General features: G+C 37.2%; 1 protein-coding gene and 2 long non-coding RNA genes across 6 annotated transcripts; 2 read left to right on the top strand and 1 right to left on the bottom strand.

The window, feature by feature from the left end:
- Window positions 1-1,547: 1,547 nt before the first annotated feature.
- On the bottom strand, window positions 1,548-11,189 carry LOC133741286 (uncharacterized). 4 transcript variants are annotated; one of them, XR_009861786.1, is made up of 10 exons: window positions 10,995-11,189; window positions 10,546-10,616; window positions 10,335-10,442; window positions 3,905-3,913; window positions 3,595-3,666; window positions 3,293-3,346; window positions 3,145-3,183; window positions 2,330-3,049; window positions 2,006-2,169; window positions 1,548-1,797 (listed from the first exon to the last, which is right to left on the bottom strand). XR_009861786.1 is itself a non-coding variant. In XM_062169223.1 (9 exons), the coding sequence occupies exons 1-9, from the start codon at window positions 11,137-11,139 to the stop codon at window positions 1,766-1,768; spliced, it is 735 nt and encodes a 244-aa protein (XP_062025207.1). In that variant the 5' UTR covers window positions 11,140-11,189; the 3' UTR covers window positions 1,548-1,765. The 4 variants fall into 4 exon arrangements, 1 of the variants encoding a protein (XP_062025207.1); XR_009861787.1 differs by lacking the exon at window positions 2,006-2,169; XR_009861785.1 differs by having other exon boundaries at window positions 2,006-3,049.
- LOC133741288 (uncharacterized) lies at window positions 9,428-9,974 on the top strand. Its single transcript, XR_009861789.1, has 3 exons — window positions 9,428-9,522; window positions 9,699-9,819; window positions 9,907-9,974. It is a non-coding gene; the product is annotated as an uncharacterized LOC133741288 (long non-coding RNA).
- Window positions 11,076-18,120, top strand: LOC133741287 (uncharacterized). Its single transcript, XR_009861788.1, has 7 exons — window positions 11,076-11,189; window positions 11,480-11,559; window positions 11,799-11,843; window positions 12,412-12,516; window positions 12,693-12,751; window positions 13,890-13,996; window positions 17,934-18,120. It is a non-coding gene; the product is annotated as an uncharacterized LOC133741287 (long non-coding RNA).
- The last annotated feature ends 1,182 nt before the right edge of the window (window positions 18,121-19,302 follow it).

Below are 19,302 nucleotides of genomic sequence, written 5' to 3' on the forward strand. Positions count from 1 at the left end.
ACCGATGATACCTACCCAGATCGATTCGCCTCCCCTGTCTGGTCCTCCCTGCGATGGTCTCTAGCGGCGATTCTCACCCACGGCAGCACAGCAAGGCGGCGAAGATTGGAGTTGTCGGACCCAACTGGTTCTCTCAACTCCGCTGACGGCAAGGCTTGAAACCGGACTTGTTGAGCTCGCAGAGGCTTCCTCCATCAATCCTTGGTCGTAGATCAATTCTCATTGTGGAGTTGCAACTTCAGGTGAACAGTAAATTCTAGCTTTGGACGGCGATCGGCAGCGATCTAGGCCGAGTTGGCTTGAACCCCAGGTATTAAAGTTGCTCCACTTGATGTAAATTAAATTTTGGACGGTTGGATTGTCGTGGTTTTGAGTTTGGCCGACGGCGGTGTGCCACCTCCTATTACGATGCTTGACGGCGTTTCTGGCCATGCAGGGGCAGTTTCTGGTTTTATATATCATCTACTTGTCAATACGAGCATTTCGATGTATAATACGTAATTTTTGGATATCGTATGAATTTGTTAAGGTTTTTACCGGTTTTGAGTATCTCGGTTTTCGATCCGAGAGGATCTGGCCTTTCGATCGACTTGTAGTTTTGTCATACCGATCGTAGGAGTGTTCCGAAGACTTTGGGTGGTCTCGGATGAGGTTTTGCCTTGATCGATGTTACTATCGGGTTGTAGTTCGATTGGGGGATTTTAATCATTTTGTGATTCGTACACTGATTGAGACCGTATTTTCCTTAGGTGCTTGACAGAGTGCGTTCTGTGAGTTACCTAGTGGTGTGAAGACGCAGCGAGAATTTTGAGGTGAGTATTCTCACAATGTTTATTTTCGAACGGAGTTACCGTACCTTTATTGTTTTGAGAGTTATCTAGTTAACTGCAAACTATAATTAGTATTAGTGACATTTATGAGCGAATGACTACGTATATATATGCAGATAAAAAAAAAAACTACGTATATAGATAATTACGTGAAATATATACATTCTTGTGAGTGATGTGTGATGAAACAATATGCATGATCGTATTCATATTGTTGTTTGAATGCGAATTTTTGGGAAACAATATTGTGGAAAAAGATGTTTTTCTATTGTTTGAAAAGTGTTGAGTTTGATGTTACATTTTTGAGTCAAGCGTGACTTATTTTAAATGTATTGGTCCTTGTACCTAGAGTCACAGATGGTGATCAGGGAAGGGGGGGGAATCTTTTAGTAGATTTGTGTAACATTGTTAGGTCGGGTGCGACTTATTCAAATGTTGATTCAAAGAGATGGGTCTGAAAATCATACTTCACAGATGGTGATAAGGCATGTAATCAGGAACCACGCATTTAGCCGGTTGAGTGGTTACGATCAGTTAGAGCTCTAGTCTCTCACTACGGCAAGCACTCAGCTTCACTTGCTTCACAGCTTGATTGTACTTTCTTTTGCCTAATGCTTGAAATCCTTTATTGCAGAATACACTTGATTTACCATTTGATAATTAGAAAATCATGTAACCATCTTAGTCAAAAGAAATTAAGGAGTACAACAAACCAAATGGAAAAGAAGCTTCTCATTAATCAGCATCTTATTCAACTCCAATTATGAAATTACAATATGAACTGTAAAGGATTTCATGAGAACCTCATTATAGCTTTCAATTCCTTCACTAACAGAAGAAACACAACGTGGGCATCTCCACAAATATGATCCATTTGCTCCATTTGCTCATGTCAGAAGGTTGAGCTGAATCAACACTCCAACTGTAGATTCTGATCATAGACCAAAACGAGACAGGTAACAATAATCTGTATGGAAATTGATAAATCAATCAAGGTAGATACCAAGAAAATAGACACGAGAGTTATAAACCACTTCTATCTTAAGAGTAAGAAAGGAAACCTAATGTTAGCATAACCATCATTTTTAGTTTGAAAACTTGTTCAACTACTGAAGAAAGAGAGATTCTGGGAGAATATCAGCAAACTTGTAATTAATTCAAGAACTCAAAATTACCAGCACAACCAGCATGCTTCTAAATTCTTTGAGGCAGACTACATCATAATGGGACATATTAGCATATCTGAAGCTTTGTATGGCACCAATGACTTGCCATACAGTGCCCACAGAGCTTATGACTCCAGTCAAATACAATTCTTTTGGAGTTTTTGGCCTTGTAGCTTTCAGTGAAACCCACAATTGAAAAACACAAATATATCAGTTGGCAAGAAATCGTAGAGTAAAATTGATGCATAGAATCCAATGAGACTTCATACAGTGAATATTGTATCAATTTAGTTCAAAAATTAGATGATTGGTATTATGAAAGTTCGAGCGAACCTGAATCTAAAGCCATGGTTAGTGTACTATTTTGTTAGCCTGAATTAGCCCCAAATTCAAGAAAAGGAGACAAGAAAGACGGAGGCTGTGAAAAGGGAGGTGGAGATAATATAGACCACAAAGCGAGAGTCAACAAAAATTGCGAGAAGATAAGAGAACAAATATCGAGAGAGAGATGACGGCCTCACATGATCACGAAGATCCTGGCCCTTCATTGAGATGCATCAAAACGACCCGATATTAGAAGTAAAGAGTATTTAGTGGAACCCAGGTTAATTGTGAGAGAGAAACTGAGCTATAAGCTAGACATAAAGACCACCAAATTTCCCCAACCACAGAAGGATAAAGATAAACTAAAATGTTTTCAATCCAAAATGCTACAACAGAGTTACATAATGGATGAATACGTGGATTTAAATCATCACAGAGAAAGCAGTGAAAATCTCAACTGGAAATGTAAAAAAGATCCTGAACATAGATTTATAAAAGTGGAGTTCATCAGGTCAGCAGATTACATCTGCCCAGTGCATCACTTAGTGCTTTGCCAGTCTCCATCGTATCATCCATATATGGAAATGGGTGATCCTTTAGTCTTTCATGATCTTCCAACAACTCCTTGGCCAGGCTTTCAAAATCACCACCGCACTTAATGAATTCCACCGAGAAATCTACCAGTAGATAAATTAATAGTTTACTTGCCACAAGAGAAATATCAGGTTCCTGCTCATTAAAAAACAAGTTAAAGTCATAATTCACAAGTAGGAAGATGAGAAAAACAAAGGTGGAATAATAGCAACAACAATAAGATTACTTACATCATAAAACCTAATTGCACAGGGCAACGCCTGAAGCTCCTGCATGCCCATTAAGTTGTGAAAAATTAGAACTGCTAACAGTACTTGCCAAGATATATATATATATATTCATGCAATATCAGAGAGCAAGATTAGTTAGATTACTCACAGGATGATGTTGATATAGGCCTTTAAAAATGTTGTACCGTTCAACCAATTGTGCCTGCACAGAAAGGAAAAATTAATTAGAAGAGTGAGCTCCTGCATAAAATAATAATATTAAAAAAATAAAAACACTATTGCTTGTCTAGCTTCGAACGGAAGCATTACAAACAACACTAGATTCCTAAAATAATCAAACTGCCTCTCAACATAAAATATATGAGAAGACTTTGAATATGAGTTCAATAAATTTGATTTTGTTTAATAAAATTCCACAAAGAAACTAGAAAAGAATTATGCAATGCCGACCTCAGTACTCCCGTGCGCGGGTGTCAGCTCGAAGGAATCGAACTCCATATCGCCCGACAGTGGTTTCAGTGCCTGCAATCATCAAAAGAAAAAGGAAAAAGAAAAAAGTGAAGCCATAAACTGATTAAGCTTTCCACTAATGTAATTGTTTGACATAAAATTATGTGCATGTGCGCTTAATGTTTGTTTGTCCTAGGACAAGTATTTATTTATTTACATGCTGTTGCAGTGAAGGAGGGGAGAGAAATAAGTGTGCATGCGGAAAGAACAAAGGAAAAAGAAAACAACGCAAAAGATCTGCTGTGATTACCCAATGTGCAGGAAAACCGGGAACGTCTTCCATGCTCCGAGTTTTCCATACTCGGATTGTTGGGTCCATACATGTGAGGTGCACATGACAGTTTATTTGTACAAGGGAAGGGCTTGGCGGGTTCCCAGTATCTCATTACTCTTTCTTTTTTTTCTTTTTTGAGAAGAGGTTTAAGGCAAGTTCTGGAATGCACCGAGAACCAAGTGCAGCCGAGTGGGTCCCAGAGAGGTGCCAAATTCTCCTGTTCTGCAAAAAAATCCAGAAACAGAAGGGAATGAATCGCAGAGAGAAATACGAGCAACGTGGAAGCTCCACCTGTTCATGGCGTTAGCTCTCCTCTTCAATGGAGTCGGAGGCGACTGTAGCGGCGACTACTCGAAGCTCTCTGGTATTATAATCCCTGATGTGCACCCTTGGACTCCGACATCGGCGGCAGCACCACCTTCATCTCCAGCGAAGACCTTGCAGCCGTGAGCCGACATGATCCCGATGAGATTGACAGCGGAGGCCAGGACGGCGTTGATGTGGATGACGGAGATGTTGTAGGGGAGTTCCTCGACGGACTTGACGAAATGCGCGGGAAAGAAGCTATCGTTGTCCTCGCTGGTGGGCAGCCGTGACGCCGCCTGGCGCCGGAGTTCCGGTCGGGTCATCCTCGCTGGTGTCCGGATCGAGAACTCTTCTGGAATCTCGATCTCATCAATCTTTGGAGCCCAGATAAATAGTTTCGATCAACGGTTCATATCAAACAGTGGAGAGTAGACGGTCCAGATCGCACCTCTTAGAAATTATTATTTTTTAAATAATTTATATGTTTTTAAGAATAATACATAAATAATTTTAAAAATTTTGAAACTTTTAAAAATCATAATAAATAGCTCGGGTGTCCGCAAAAATTCCCGAAAATTCTTAGAGACTCATCATGACGTGTACTCTAATATTGTGTCCCAAACCTTGTATTCCTTAACGATCTAGCCATTCGAAGTGCGAAGTTAATAAAAATAAGAAAAAAGCCTTAGTCCGTTGACCGAGTGGATCGACGTCATTATTGTGACGGAATTGTCTGAATTTTGAACCCGAAGCCTAAAATGATGTACTTGTCATATCTAACGGACGGTGTCTCAAGTGTACGATCCGATGACACCCTTGCTCTTTAAATCTTGTAGTGAAAAAATATAGGGTTATTATGCCTTAATCGGTTGACCGAGTGGATCGACGTCATTACTATGATGGAATTGTCTGAAATAGTTGACAGATCGAATCACGCTCTCATGGGTAGGAGCTATATCAAATAATGTAAAATTTTCGGGAATTTTATCTCCTCAATGGTCGGCTCCCCTTAGGGAAGTAGAAACTTTTTAAAATGATTGACCGATTTATTTCATGTCAAAATGACGGCGGATTGGGTTAATTTTTTTTACACAATGCCTACTAATACGCTATAAATAGATGGGTAATGTCAAATTTATCGATTTTTAATTTCGATTTTTTTGGATCGCACAAAATTCTTATATGTTCACTAATGTGGTATAACTAGCTTATTAGTTGTAATGAAAAGTATACCTTCCATGAGCAACAATGTGTAGGAAACATACTTTATCAAAATCGACCGTAGGATGTTACCATAACAAGAAGAAATGGTTATGGTCAAAATTTCAGCTATTTTCGTCGTCGTTTGGGTCTCGATCTAGTAGGTCAACCTTAAACCTTAAATACCACATAAAACTAATATGCTCATAACCGCTCACTCGTAACTTATTTTTTCGATCTGTCAGCTTTCACGCTCTCGTGGGTAGGAGCTATATCAACTAATGTAAAAATTTCGGGAATTGTATCTCATCAAGGGTCGGCTCCCCTTAGGGAAGTAAAAGCTTTTAAAGGGTTGACCGGTTTATTTCATGTCGAAATGACGGCGGATCGGGTTAACTTTTTTACATAATACCTATTAATACGCTATAAATAGACAGGTAATTTCAAATTTATCGATCTCTAATTTCAATTGTTTAGATCGCACAAAATCCTTATATGTCTACTAATGTGGTATAGCTAGTTTATTAGTTGTATCAAATACTATACCTTCCATGAGGAACAATGTGGAGGAAATAGACTTTATCAAAATCGACCGTAAGATGTTATCACGATAAGAAGATATAATTAGGGTCAAAATTTCAGCTATTTTCGTTGTCGTTTGGGTCTCGATCTAGTAGGTCAACCATAAACCTTAAATACAACATAAAACTAATATGTTCATAACCGCTCACTCGTAACTTATTTTTTCGATCTGTCAGCTATCACGCTCTCGTGAGTAGGAGCTATATCAAATAATGTAAAAATTTAGGGAATTTTATCTCATCAAGGGTCGGCTCCCCCTTAGGGAAGTAGAAGCTTTTAAATGGTTGACCGGTTTATTTCATGTCGAAATGACGGCGGATCGGGTTAACTTTTTTACATAATACCTATTAATACGCTATAAATAGACAGGTAATTTCAAATTTATCGATCTCTAATTTCAATTGTTTAGATCGCACAAAATCCTTATATGTCTACTAATGTGGTATAGCTAGTTTATTAGTTGTATCAAATACTATACCTTCCATGAGGAACAATGTGGAGGAAATAGACTTTATCAAAATCGACCGTAAGATGTTATCACGATAAGAAGATATAATTAGGGTCAAAATTTCAGCTATTTTCGTTGTCGTTTGGGTCTCGATCTAGTAGGTCAACCATAAACCTTAAATACAACATAAAACTAATATGCTCATAACCGCTCACTCGTAACTTATTTTTTCGATCTGTCAGCTCTCACGCACTCGTGAGTAGGAGCTATATCAAATAATGTAAAAATTTAGGGAATTTTATCTCATAAAGGGTCGGCTCCCCCTTAGGGAAGTAGAAGCTTTTAAATGGTTGACCGGTTTATTTCATGTCGAAATGACGGCGAATCGGGTTAATTTTTTTTACACAATACCTATTAATATGCTATAAATAGATGGGTAATATCAAATTTATCGATTTTTAATTTCGATTTTTTTGGATCGCACAAAATTCTTATATGTTCACTAATGTGGTATAACTAGCTTATTAGTTGTAATGAAAAGTATACATTCCATGAGCAACAATGTGTAGGAAACATACTTTATCAAAATCGACCGTAGGATGTTACCATAACAAGAAGAAATGGTTATGGTCAAAATTTCAGCTATTTTCGTCGTCGTTTGGGTCTCGATCTAGTAGGTCAACCTTAAACCTTAAATACCACATAAAACTAATATGCTCATAACCGCTCACTCGTAACTTATTTTTTCGATCTGTCAGCTTTCACGCTCTCGTGGGTAGGAGCTATATCAACTAATGTAAAAATTTCGGGAATTTAATCTCATCAAGGGTCGGCTCCCCATAGGGAAGTAGAAGCTTTTAAAGGGTTGACCGGTTCATTTCATGTCAAAATGACGGCGGATCGAGTTAATTTTTTTACACAATACCTATTAATACGCTATAAATAGATGGGTAATGTCAAATTTATTGATTTCCAATTTTAATTTTTTGTATTGCACAAAATTCTTATATGTCTACTAATGTGGTATAACTAGTTTATTAGTTGTAATGAAAAGTATACATTCTATGAGCAATGATGTGTAGGAAATAGAATTTATCAAAATTGACCGTAGAATGTTATAATGATAAGAAGGAATGGTTATGGTCAAAATTTCAGCTATTTTTGTTTTCGTTAGAGTCTCGATCTATTAGGTCAACCCTAAACCCTAAATACCACGTATAACTAATATGGTCATAACCGCTCACTCACAACTTCTTTTTTCGATCTTTCAGCTCTCACACTCTCGTGGCTATGACCTATATCAACTAATGTAAAAATTTCAGAAAGCTTATCTACTCATGGTTAAGCTTCCCTTAGGGAGTTATAAGTGTTTAAGTGGTTGACCGCTTTATTTGATATCTAAATGATGGCGGATCGGGTTAATTTTTTTACAAAATACCTACTAATACGCTATAAATAAATGGGTGATGTCAAATTTATCGATTTTCAGTTTCGATTGTTTAGATTGAACGAAATCCTTATATGCCTACTAATGCGATTTAATTTGTTTATTAGTTGTATTGAAAAATATACCTTCCATGATGAACAATGTGGAGGAAATAGACTTTATCAAAATTCACCGTTGGATGTATTCATGATAATAAGATATAATTATGGTCAAAATTTCAGCTATTTTCAAAGTTGTTTGGGTCTCGATCTACTAGGTCAATCCTAAACCCTAAATACCACATAAAACTAATATGCTCATAACCGCTCACTCGCAACTTTTTTTTTTCGATCTGTCAGCTCTTACTCTCTCGTGGGTAAGAGCTATATCAATAATGTAAAAATTTCGGGAATTTTATCTCATCAAGAGTCGGTTCCCCTTAGGGAAGTAGAACCTTTTAAATGGTTGACCGGTTTATTTCATGTCGAAATGAAGGCGGATGGGGTTAATTTTTTTACATAATATCTATTAATACTCTATAAATAGACGGGTAATTTAAAATTTATCAATTTCTAATTTCGATTGTTTACATCGCACAAAATCTTTATATGTTTACTAATGTGATATAACTTGTTTATTAGTTGTATCAAATACCATACCTTCCATGAGGAACAATGTGGAGGAAATAGACTTTATTAAAATCGACCGTAGGATGTTATCATGATAAGAAGATATAGCTATGGTCAAAATTTCAGCTATTTTCTGCGTCGTTTGGGTCTCGATCTAGTAGGTCAACCATAAACCTTAAATACCACATAAAACTAATATGCTCATAACTGCTCACTCGCAACTTATTTTTTCGATCTGTCAGCTGACGCAGCTCTCACGCTCTCGTGAGTTGGAGCTATATCAACCAATGTGAAAATTTCGGGAATTTTATCTCCTTAAGGGTCGGCTCCCCTTTGGGAAGTAAAAGCTTTTAAAGGGTTGACCGGTTTATTTCATGTCGATATGACGACGGATGTGAGCCCCGGAAAAATGTATCGAGCTTAGTGGAGATCGTACGAGAAAATTTAACGATCTCGATAAAAGTCAAAGTGCTCGAGAATATTTTCAGAAATTTTCATAAAATGAAATCCTCGATTTAAGGATTGAATAATAAAGTACACGACACGACAAGTTCGTGAAAATTTTTGGGGAATTTTTAGGATACCCGAGCTATTTATCGTGATTTTCTGAAGTTATGAGATTTTAGAAAATAATAGAAAATCAACGGTGCGATCGTGGCCTTCAATTCCACCACCACTTCATCCTAGCCATTGAAATAGATTGAACTTGGGGTTATAAATACCCTTGATCAGATCAAGGATCGAGATCACGTCCAGAGGCTTCGAGACTCGAAACCGAGAGCCAGCCACCCGATCCCCTAACCCGACCGGCGCTCCATCATCAGGCCGCCTCCGGACGGCGCACGAGCACCATCCTCTTCATCTCGATGTCGCCTCCGTTCCTGTGGCCTCGGATCATACATGCAGTGACTGTGAACGGAGAATCGACGATCCAAAGCTTGAAGAACCTCCGGCGAGTTTCAACGAATTCCGGCGACTCTGGCCACCGTTTGGGGTGCATGTGGTATGAAAATCACTCATCTCATCATGCTCTATACGTTGGTGTACTTAGTTTTCGAATTAGATTAAGTTATGATGATTTTCATTTCTGGGTTACTCTCTCGGCTCCGGCACCGTTCTCCGACATCGGTGGTTTTCCGACACTTCTTGGCTGGGTTTCTGGTTCGATTGCATCTATAGGCGAGGACTGACCTTGATTGAAGTTAAAGTCTGGAAATTTCGAGTTGGTGACTGTCAGATCGTACTTCATCACTAGTTGAGCTTCGTCGAGTTTCCGGAAAACGTTGAGGATCAAAATAAGGTTAGTTGAGTTACTCTCGGCTTTGTTGAATTGTGATTGTTGTTACGTTGTTGACGGGTTGTTATTTTGGTGGAGTTATAAATTCAGAAACTTTGAGTTGTGGACGTTGAGGCTTGGATTGCCAGTTCATCACCAGGTTCTTAGAGAGCTGCTGCGAGGGAATTGGAGAATCATCTCTCAAGATTGGATTGCAGCTTTGGAAAAGCTTCTTCGGACTTGAAATGAGTTTCTGTCAATTTCTTCTTGGGTGTTTTGGGTTTGTATGAAGATGGAAAATAATTGAAGTTGGAGTTGTTGCTGGGTTTCGGTAGCAAAGGAAAAGGAAAAAAGAGATGACAAAATAAATGTTTTTTTCAGGTAAAGCGCTGGGCAAATGTCAAAGCAAATTTGTATCCATGGAAAGCAGGTCACCCGGTTAGCATTTTCAACCATCAGATTTCAGATTGGATATCCAGCGGTCCATATTATGCTGACGTGCCCAAGCATGGCAAGCTCTGAGCATTGTAGAATTTTCGAGGAAAACCACATGCAAAAGCATTTAAAGCATTCACAGCCCTGAAGTAGACACTCGTGTCCTCAAGCGGCCCTAGTTTTGGATCGATCGAAAATCCCATCTTATTATCCTGCATTCCTGCCCCAAAATAAGAAGAGAGAGTCATGTTCATAGTCCCAACCCGACACACACACACACACACACAAAGTCCTTTTGGTTGTTGGAACACATACGCTGGTCCATATGCATATAAAGCCAAGTTCAGCAAAAGCTGGTACCACCTCTTTTTCCCAAGCAGCATCATCTGCACAAAGAGCAAACAATGCCGATCAATGTTTTTGTTTTTGGCACAGGGCCCCCCGGCTTCTAAAGTTACAGCCATCCATCAGGGTGTGCTAAAGATAGGATGTTAATTGCCAATGCAGCTCATTCCTTCAAACAAAATACACAAGTGCTATGTTTTTGCATCCGGTCTCATATCTATATATGCTCATCACCATGGACCAGACGTTTAATAAACAATTGCAATTATAATAAGCCATAAATTTTCACCGAAAATATCGAGGAAGAATAAGATCACTAGAGCACGGATCAAAAGGCATAAATTATATAAGAGTATATATATTATAGCACATTATTTCTCAATTCCAACGAAGCAACAGGAAGAGGAAGAGGAAGGTACCATTGCAGATAACTTCTGGATTGATGTCCACATGAAACGGACGGGACGCTTGCACCTCGTCGGAGTCGCTGGGGTCAAAGCGGTAAACATCTGGATCGGAACCGAAGTAATCCTCATCGCAGGTGAAGGTGAAGCCGCCGTCCATCACGATTCGAAACCCTAGACAGAGATTAAGAGAGTAAAGCGGAAGGATTGGTACCGATCATTGGGCCTTGTAGTTCATGTTTAACCGTGTCGAGTGCGCATTAATGGGTGGACTTGGCCTCCTTCGTTTTTTTTTTTCTTCATTCCCTTTTTTAAAAAAAAAAAAAATATATATATATATATATATAAAATAAAATAAAATAAAGGGTTAAACACTAAGTATTTTACCTTATTTCAAATTCCTTCTTTCCTAAATGCTTTGTAGAGTCAGTATGAGGGTTGTAGAGTTTTTGAGGTAAAGGTTTATTGTCCTGTTTGACTTATTACTGCAATGGTAATAGGTCCTCATTCGATTACTGGCAATGGGGTTGGATTCAAACCCAATATATTGGACATGGACATAATGGAAAGAGTTCTTGAGGTGAGTACCAAATATATATATATATATATATATATAGAGAGAGAGAGAGAGAGAGAGAGAGAGAGAGAGAGTATATATGCCTTTTGTATGGCTTGCTAAAGAGTCCATTTTTATTGATTTTGTTTCTTTACATTTCACATTTTGTAACTCTATGAGTCGAAGTATAATACATATATTTATTGTTTATACGAATTTTGCATTCTTTTTACTAAAATCTGCTTTAATTTATTTATGTGCAGCTACTTCGTGTATGTGATTTCGCTGACAAAGTCTCAACACCAGTGGTAACTCTATGACTTGATACTTACCTTCTTCATCCAGCATGCATACTCTGTGCAGTAAACTGATAGTCGATGCATGCATTTATTGGTTAAGTATTCACAAGGATTGTTACAAAAAGAGACAACTATAAATATCATATATCATTGAAATATGTTATATTATTTGTTATAGCTGGTCTGAAATTCATGTTCTCATTTGTATTCGTTCATTGCCAATACATTACTAAACTCAAAACAGGCTTTAAGGTGGTTTGAGAATTAACCATGAAAATCGTAGTTTGGTATTCAAACTAACTCTAGTTTTCAGATTTATTTTCATTTGATTCAGAATATAAGTTTTTTTTTTTTCCCTCCTGCAATGACTCATTTTATTTAGTATGGTTTAACCTCTTTTTTTCAACATTAAACCTCTGTCAGCAAAAAGACCACACTTTCTATAAGTATACTTTAGTTTTGCTTTGCTTCTGTTCAAAGATAAGGTAAATTTTTTCTGTACAGCAATGAGATATGGCAATATAGTTAAATGCTTTTTGAAACAAAAGCAATAAAGTTTACCAATTTTTTATGACAGTGCTTCCATTGAATGAAGGAGAGAATGGAGTCAAAATGGACTACTTTGACTGGATGATTGATCACTTTCTTGATTGAAGTGTGAGATTGTTTTGGAAAACCTGAGGTACATGATTTTGAAAACTTCTTACAAGATAATCACATTATTTGCTAAAACAAATTTACTGATGCCCATGCTTTTTCAAGTGCATTTGTAATTTACTGATGCCCAGTAGAAAGAACACAGCTTTATGTTCCTTTTCATTAATCTTTTTATTTAAACACAGTATCTACCTTTTGCAGAGACGAATAAAAATTTTACTTGAAGAGGCACATGACTGGAAGCTTTCCATTCCATGCAGGTAAAACTCATCTACACAAATCTTATCATTCTCTATCAACTGTCTAGAAAAATTGCTAAACCTGCATGATAGTTAAATCTCACTAGTCATTTTAGTTCATTTTGTACTGTTATTTAATAAGTACTCCTTTCCTGATTTATAACTGTCATCAACACCAAGAAAGGGCTGAGGGTAGAAAATGTTGCATATGCATTACATTTCAATTCTGCAAGCAAATAAGGTTCTAAGTTCTGATGTGATGTCTAAATTTTATAGCTTTGATTTCCTCAGTTTTGCATTGTGATTATGTGTGTTCATGTGATACAGTTACGTGTAAAGTATATGTTCTATTCAATACATTTAAGATAATCTTGCCTGTGGTAATCTTGCCTGAAAGTGCAGCAATGTAAACCTAAATGACAGTGTTCTGCAGATTATGCCATTCAAAGTGCACATATAAAATAGAAGCGCAGTACTGAATTTAACTTATGCAGATATGAAAGCAATAAGTGATGTATTTGAACTTTGAACATCAAACTCGAAGTTATTTTGACAGAGACAAGAACTTGATCAACACAGTTCACGAAGAAAAAAAAAATAGCAATTAGACAATCTAGAGTGTAGAAGCTTATAAAAAAAAAAAAAAATTAGGTGTAAAAAGATGGAGGTCGATGATATTAGGTGAAAATGCAATTGAAATTGCCTCAAGCTTTACCTTAGATGGTAAATGGTGGCAAGTTTTCAGATATGCGCTGTCAATAAGAAATTCATCTCCATAAATAGGGCCAGAAGCATTTTCCTTATGTGGACACAGATATGAAATTATTAATTATTTTTTTGGAGGAAATTATTAATTGTTTTTTTTTTTTTGGCATGCACTGCATTTTCCTAATGTGGACATATATGAAATTATTAATTATTATTTTGGAGGAAATATTCCATGAAGGTCATGAATGGAAATTAATACTCCCAGCCAGTGCATTACATTGATTCACTTAGAATACAGTTTGCACCGAAATCTTAAGTCCGGAAAATGTATTCTCCCGTAGTCCCATATATAAATGAATCATGATCTAAACTTGGTTATTGCATTTTCCTTATTGTCTACACATCTTTTTCTGGTTGTCTTTCTGTCTTACCATTTCTTTGGTCAATGTAGAGTTCTCTTTGGCCGGCCAGCACGTAATGGACCTCACAGACTAAGCCCATCTGAGATGCTCAGTTTCACGAACCTATCAAATCAAAGTTGTCAGCTGCTTCAGCCAGGTAGAAATGTTTCTGTCAGGCTCCTCATTGATCTGTTATATAAATTTGCACACATTCATAATCAATGTTCAAATTAACTAGCTCCATATGATAAGAAAGATTGGTATATATATGTAGTACTTCACATGTCTATCTATTTTGGTGGAAGAAGGAAAAAAAAAACACTAAGAACACACTAAAAACACCTAGGATGAAAAATTGCAAAAAAATGGAGCAAAAACAATAATATTAAGTATTTCCTATTTCTGATCTGAATTTCTGAAGATTTTGGGTATGGTTGTTAAGTATATGAGTCCAAACTGTAACTTAAATACAATTGTGCATAGACTTTTTGATCTGGGTTTTGCCCGATTATGAAGCTTGCAATGAGTAATGTTTGCCTCACCTGTATCCTGAGATATGCCTACTGAAACAAACAAGAGAGTTGGCCAGGGTATACTATACTATGAGCATTTAGTATTTGTGTTTCAGGAAAAGGCATATATTTAGGTAGATCAAGTATGAGCGTCAGAGGTCATGGTTTTGGCATCAAAGGAGGTTTAATGCTATCAGAGGCTTCATTATGAAAATTATCTTAGATGTATAAGAATGATATGAATTTTGGTTTTGGTGTAATTGTGAAGTATCAGGACTTAAGTACTTCCAATTTTTTTTTTTACCCATATTCTCATCTATGAAGCTTTTGGTTTCTGTGAGCCCCCGAAAATTTTGTTTAATTTTTAGAAGGTAATTTTTCGTCAATAAGATTTTCGCAAGGTGATTTAAGTGAAGAAATCGATTTTGGAAATTGTTTTGGTGTCGAGACCACCTACTGGGTCGACAATTTAAGTTTGGGCCAAAGTCCTTTCATTTGGGCCTGGAAGGTACTAAAGTTCCTTGCAGCAAAAAGATCGCCGAAGCAAATTTGAAAGGAGAACATTTTAACTTCGTACTTTTTCTTGTTATTTTAATTTGTCGCATAACGTATGAAATTACGTATTCGTAATGTACGAATGTATTCGAGATTAGATTAAGATTATGAGGCCATTAAAAGGATTAAGAAATTAGAGAAAATCCAATTTGGGTCTAGAAAAGTATTTTTAAAGTATTAAGGCTTAGGACAAGCCCGGAAAATTTTCCCGAAAGGATTCGGTGAAGTGTCGGAGAAATAAGGATGTTTGGAGATGTAATTTTCGGATTGGGCTTGAGGAAATTAAGAGAAAAAGAAAGTTGGAGCAGCCCAAACCCACTTGGCCCAAAAGAAGGGGCAGATTCGACTTTTCACAATTAAATTTGGGAGAGGTATTTAAGGAATACATCCCTCTCAAACCCTAACCACTTCCCTCATTTTCTCCATCAGCTTTCTCTCTCTACCGAGAGCCTCTCTCTCTACCCGGTCGCCGGAAATCGCCGCCGCCGCCGCCGGTCGCCGGAATCCGGATTTCAACCAAAATTTCCAGATTTTCTCCTCTTCCTTCCCTCTTTCCATTTCTCCAACCAAAATCATGAAATTTAGCCATTTAATCCCCCAAAAACCCTAGAACCCGAATCTAAAATTGGGGCTTTTGTGATTTCTTCTTTCCAAGCTCAAATCAAGGTATTTTCCATCCTAATCTAGCCTATATTCCTTCGATCTATACATCTTTCTTCCTAAATCCGAGTTTTTGATTTGGGTTTGTGATTTTGTTTGCATGAACCCGATTTCTCCTTGAACCATCAAGCTAGGCTATGGGTTTGACAAGGATTTGTGGTAAGGATCTATCCATGCAACCTTGTTTCGCAATTTTTGGTTGTGGTATTGATGATGGACGGATTTGTAGGTGAAGAAGGCCATGGAGGAAGCTTAGGCCGTGAGTTTTGAAGAAGAGAGGGTAAGGAATGGGTTTTGGACAAACCCTAGAATTTTTGGAATTTATTTGGTTGATTTTGATTTTGTTGAGATATTGTTGTTGTTGGAAAAATTGTGAAAAATAGAGTTTTGAAGAGAGTTTAATTAGTAGGATTTTATTGATCTAATTTTCAAAGGATTGGAAATTGGTGTTGAAGATTTGGTGAATTGTTGTTGTGTATTTTGGCCAAAAGAAAAAGAAAAGGATGAAGAAAAGGAAATGACTTTATTTTTGAAAGAACATAAAGAAAATGAAGAAAAGAGTAAAAGTTGGATTAAATTGAGGTTTTACTGTGGTAAAGTGGTAAAAAGTGAAGAAGGTGAAAGTAAAGGTAAATTCGGTAAAAAGGAGGTAAAAGTGAAAGTGTGGAGGTAAAAGTCTTGGTAAAAGTAAAAATGTGAAAAAGGAGAAGTATTTGGGTAAAAGGGAAAAGTAAAACTTTATTTATAATTATTTACTTATTTATTTTTAATAAATAAGAAATAATGGTAAATAAGGGAATACTTGGTCAAAAGTTAGAAGTCAAAGTCAACGGTCAAAAGTCAACTCCGAGAGTTGACCAGGGTTGACCGACCTCGTAAAACATGAGGGTTGACTCGACTTTGGTCGCTCGGATTGACGATAGTTTAGCGGAGCGATAAGGACGTTTTTCCTTTTCAAGAAAGAAGTTAGTTTCCCAAATTGGTAAAGGTTAAAAGAAGTAATTAATGGCCTCATTGAAATAAAAAGGATTTAGCGTGCGCGATTACTTAAAGTTGATCATGATGTTTACCTGGATAATTACTTACAAACTAAGTAATGGTTTAGGAAACACGATCGTTAAGGAAGCTTAAGCGGAAAGCGTCAGAGCGTGGAATACGCCGGCATATCCAGGTAGGGTGAGCTGTCCCTTCCTTGTTAGAGGCATTTCAGTATATGTGGAATGGTATACTATGATAGTATGTTGCATGCAAGAACGTTTTTGGTTGTTCATCAGTCGATGCCTCGTGATACATGTGTTTTCAGAGCTGATAATTGTTGATTGCGAAAACCGAGGCTAGACTTGCATGTTGAGATACTGTACCCTTTGTATGTTTGTGACCTGAAAGTGAATGGGACCTAGACGCGTTGATTCCTAGGGATCCCACGGTGTCGATAACCGTGAACCTCCGGAGGGGGCTGTGCTCCTATGTTTGTCGGGGAAAGGTAAGTACAGACAGTGAACCAGTCATAGGAGACTCAGAGCCAGGAAATGGACACTTTCGCTACTTGTAGTCACAAGGACTACAGAGTAGTTGGTTGGTTCTCTTACTCAGGACGAACCAGATCGGTCACTGATTTATTTTACTTTAGCCGGCAGGTAAGTATCTTGGAGCTCCAAATTGTGTGAAGCATACTGCATATGCTTTATAAAAGAAACAAATGTTTGTGGTTGCCACTTTTCTTAAAGCATTTTTCGATAAACGTGCACAATATTATGTAGTAATATTTTCAAGTATATTATTTTTCAAACCTAGCATGGTTGGGTCGGCCCCTACTGGGCATGCGAGGACGAAAGCTCACCCCTACTATAGTGTGCAGGTTTCGAGCATGTGGTCGGGAAGCGTACAGGGGAGGCACATGGCACGGCTTGGCGCATTTCTCTTTAGTTTTATCAAAAGAAGGTTTTGGTCCTCAATCGGATTTTGTAGTAACTTATTTATTTACTTTTTATTTATTTATTTATTTCCTACTCGTTTACAAAAATTCCGGGAGACCCGGAACCCTGGGGCGCGTCTCCCATACTTGTCGTTACTTACGGATCAGTTTTATTTTCCAAATTGGGCTCCGATCGCAAGCCCAAAACTCTTAGCCCATTTCGAATTCCGCTTTTGAAAATGTGTTGTTAGGTTGCTAGAATGATTTGTCCAAGAGAGTGTTTTGTAAACCAACAACCTAAACTCAAAAGGCCTTGCGGTTTCGGGTTGATGAGCTATCGAGATGCCATTCGTGACATGTCGATTCCTCATTGGCTCGGAGTCGCGGCGCTGTGGGACCCCCTCTCGGGTCACCACAGTTTCTGAATGACTGACACTATTACCTAAATTCAGGTGTTGGAAAGAGTTGCCTGCTTTTACGATTCTCTGATGGCTCCTTCACAACCAGCTTCATACCACCATTGGGTTTGTATTATTTGAAACTTTGGACATTTTGTATTCAGAAACTCTTTAGCAGATAAATGTTGATTTATCACATTAAATCAACTGGATGATGATCTAGGCTGATAGAATATAGAAATATGGCATTATAAAGTGAAATTTTTTTTGTTTTAATGTGTTAGAGTCGTTACATGAATATATCTGATAATGCAAGCAGGCTTTTAATTTTATCGCTAGGCTCATATTAGCTTAATGAAAAGTGTAAGGGCTGCAATGAGTGTATATTATAGTGCAAGCAGTCAAAATTCAAAAAGCTAGGTATTTAGTACCAAATTTGTAATTTCTGACTATTTTGAAATTTGTAAATGCACTAGTCTGGTTAGAATACCAGTTTTTGCAATCTGTAAAATAATAACAGCTTCAGTTACATTACATATTTAGCATTAAAATAAACCGTTATTTCGTGAATTATATTTGCTACTTTAGTATGCATTGAATTTAAACCCGCACGGCCAACTTTTCTAGTCATCTCTATTTGGAGGTGATAAAAAGGAATAGTTCATAGGCAGAGGCCCAAAACATTTTAGGAATGACTGGAATACCCGCACGCCCGCCTGAAATTTGCCCGGCGCCCCATTTTTCATTTGGGGATATTTTAGATGGGGGATTTCCCGCGCCACGTTTGAATATTTCTTGCCCAAAAAAAAGAAAAGAAAAAAGAGAGAACTAGGAGAGCCGTCATCACTTCATCTGTAACTCATAAATGTGAACTTTTTACATTCAATTTGAGGTGAAAAGATGTGTAAATTTGCTAACATGATAGTGGCAAAATTATCATCATAATAGTGGCAAAATTATCATAATGGTAATGTTTTATAAAATAGGTATTTGTTTATTTCGTTAATTTAAATTTCATTCCCGTGTGAATGCATGTTATCCAAACATGGAATGAAATTAATCATTCAACCAAAAATAAGCTAGATTCTATTGCAATTCTCAATTCTATGTTATTGCAATATACCAACCACAGACATAGTATCTCGTTAGTTTCAGAGCTCAACGCTCCTATATGTTCACTTTTAAACTCCCTACTTGGCCAAATTAAATAAAAGGAGAGGAAAATAATAGTTCAATGATATTGAATTTAACACACTTCTTCCATTGCAAATGAGACCGTGATCATATGTCACAATAATCTAATTATCCAGAGTCAAGAAGCTAAACAGAGATAGTTATACAATTAAAAACAATCAACTGCAAATAGATTACATTAGCATGCTTTGTCCAATTTTCATCAGATAACTTCGACTTGACAATTTTT

Source organism: Rosa rugosa, chromosome 3 (genome assembly GCF_958449725.1).
Source record: "Rosa rugosa chromosome 3, drRosRugo1.1, whole genome shotgun sequence".
In the NCBI taxonomy this organism is placed as follows: Eukaryota; Viridiplantae; Streptophyta; class Magnoliopsida; order Rosales; family Rosaceae; genus Rosa; species Rosa rugosa.

Coding starts and splice junctions, on each gene's coding strand:
- LOC133741286 (XM_062169223.1), bottom strand. CDS start 11,139: ATGGACGGCGGCTTCACCTTCACCTGCGATGAGGATTACTTCGGTTCC. Junction 10,443..10,545: donor TTATATGCATATGGACCAGC/GTATGTGTTCCA, acceptor GCAGGAATGCAG/GATAATAAGATGGGATTTTC. Junction 3,050..3,144: donor GTGCAATTAGGTTTTATGAT/GTAAGTAATCTT, acceptor TTTAATGAGCAG/GAACCTGATATTTCTCTTGT.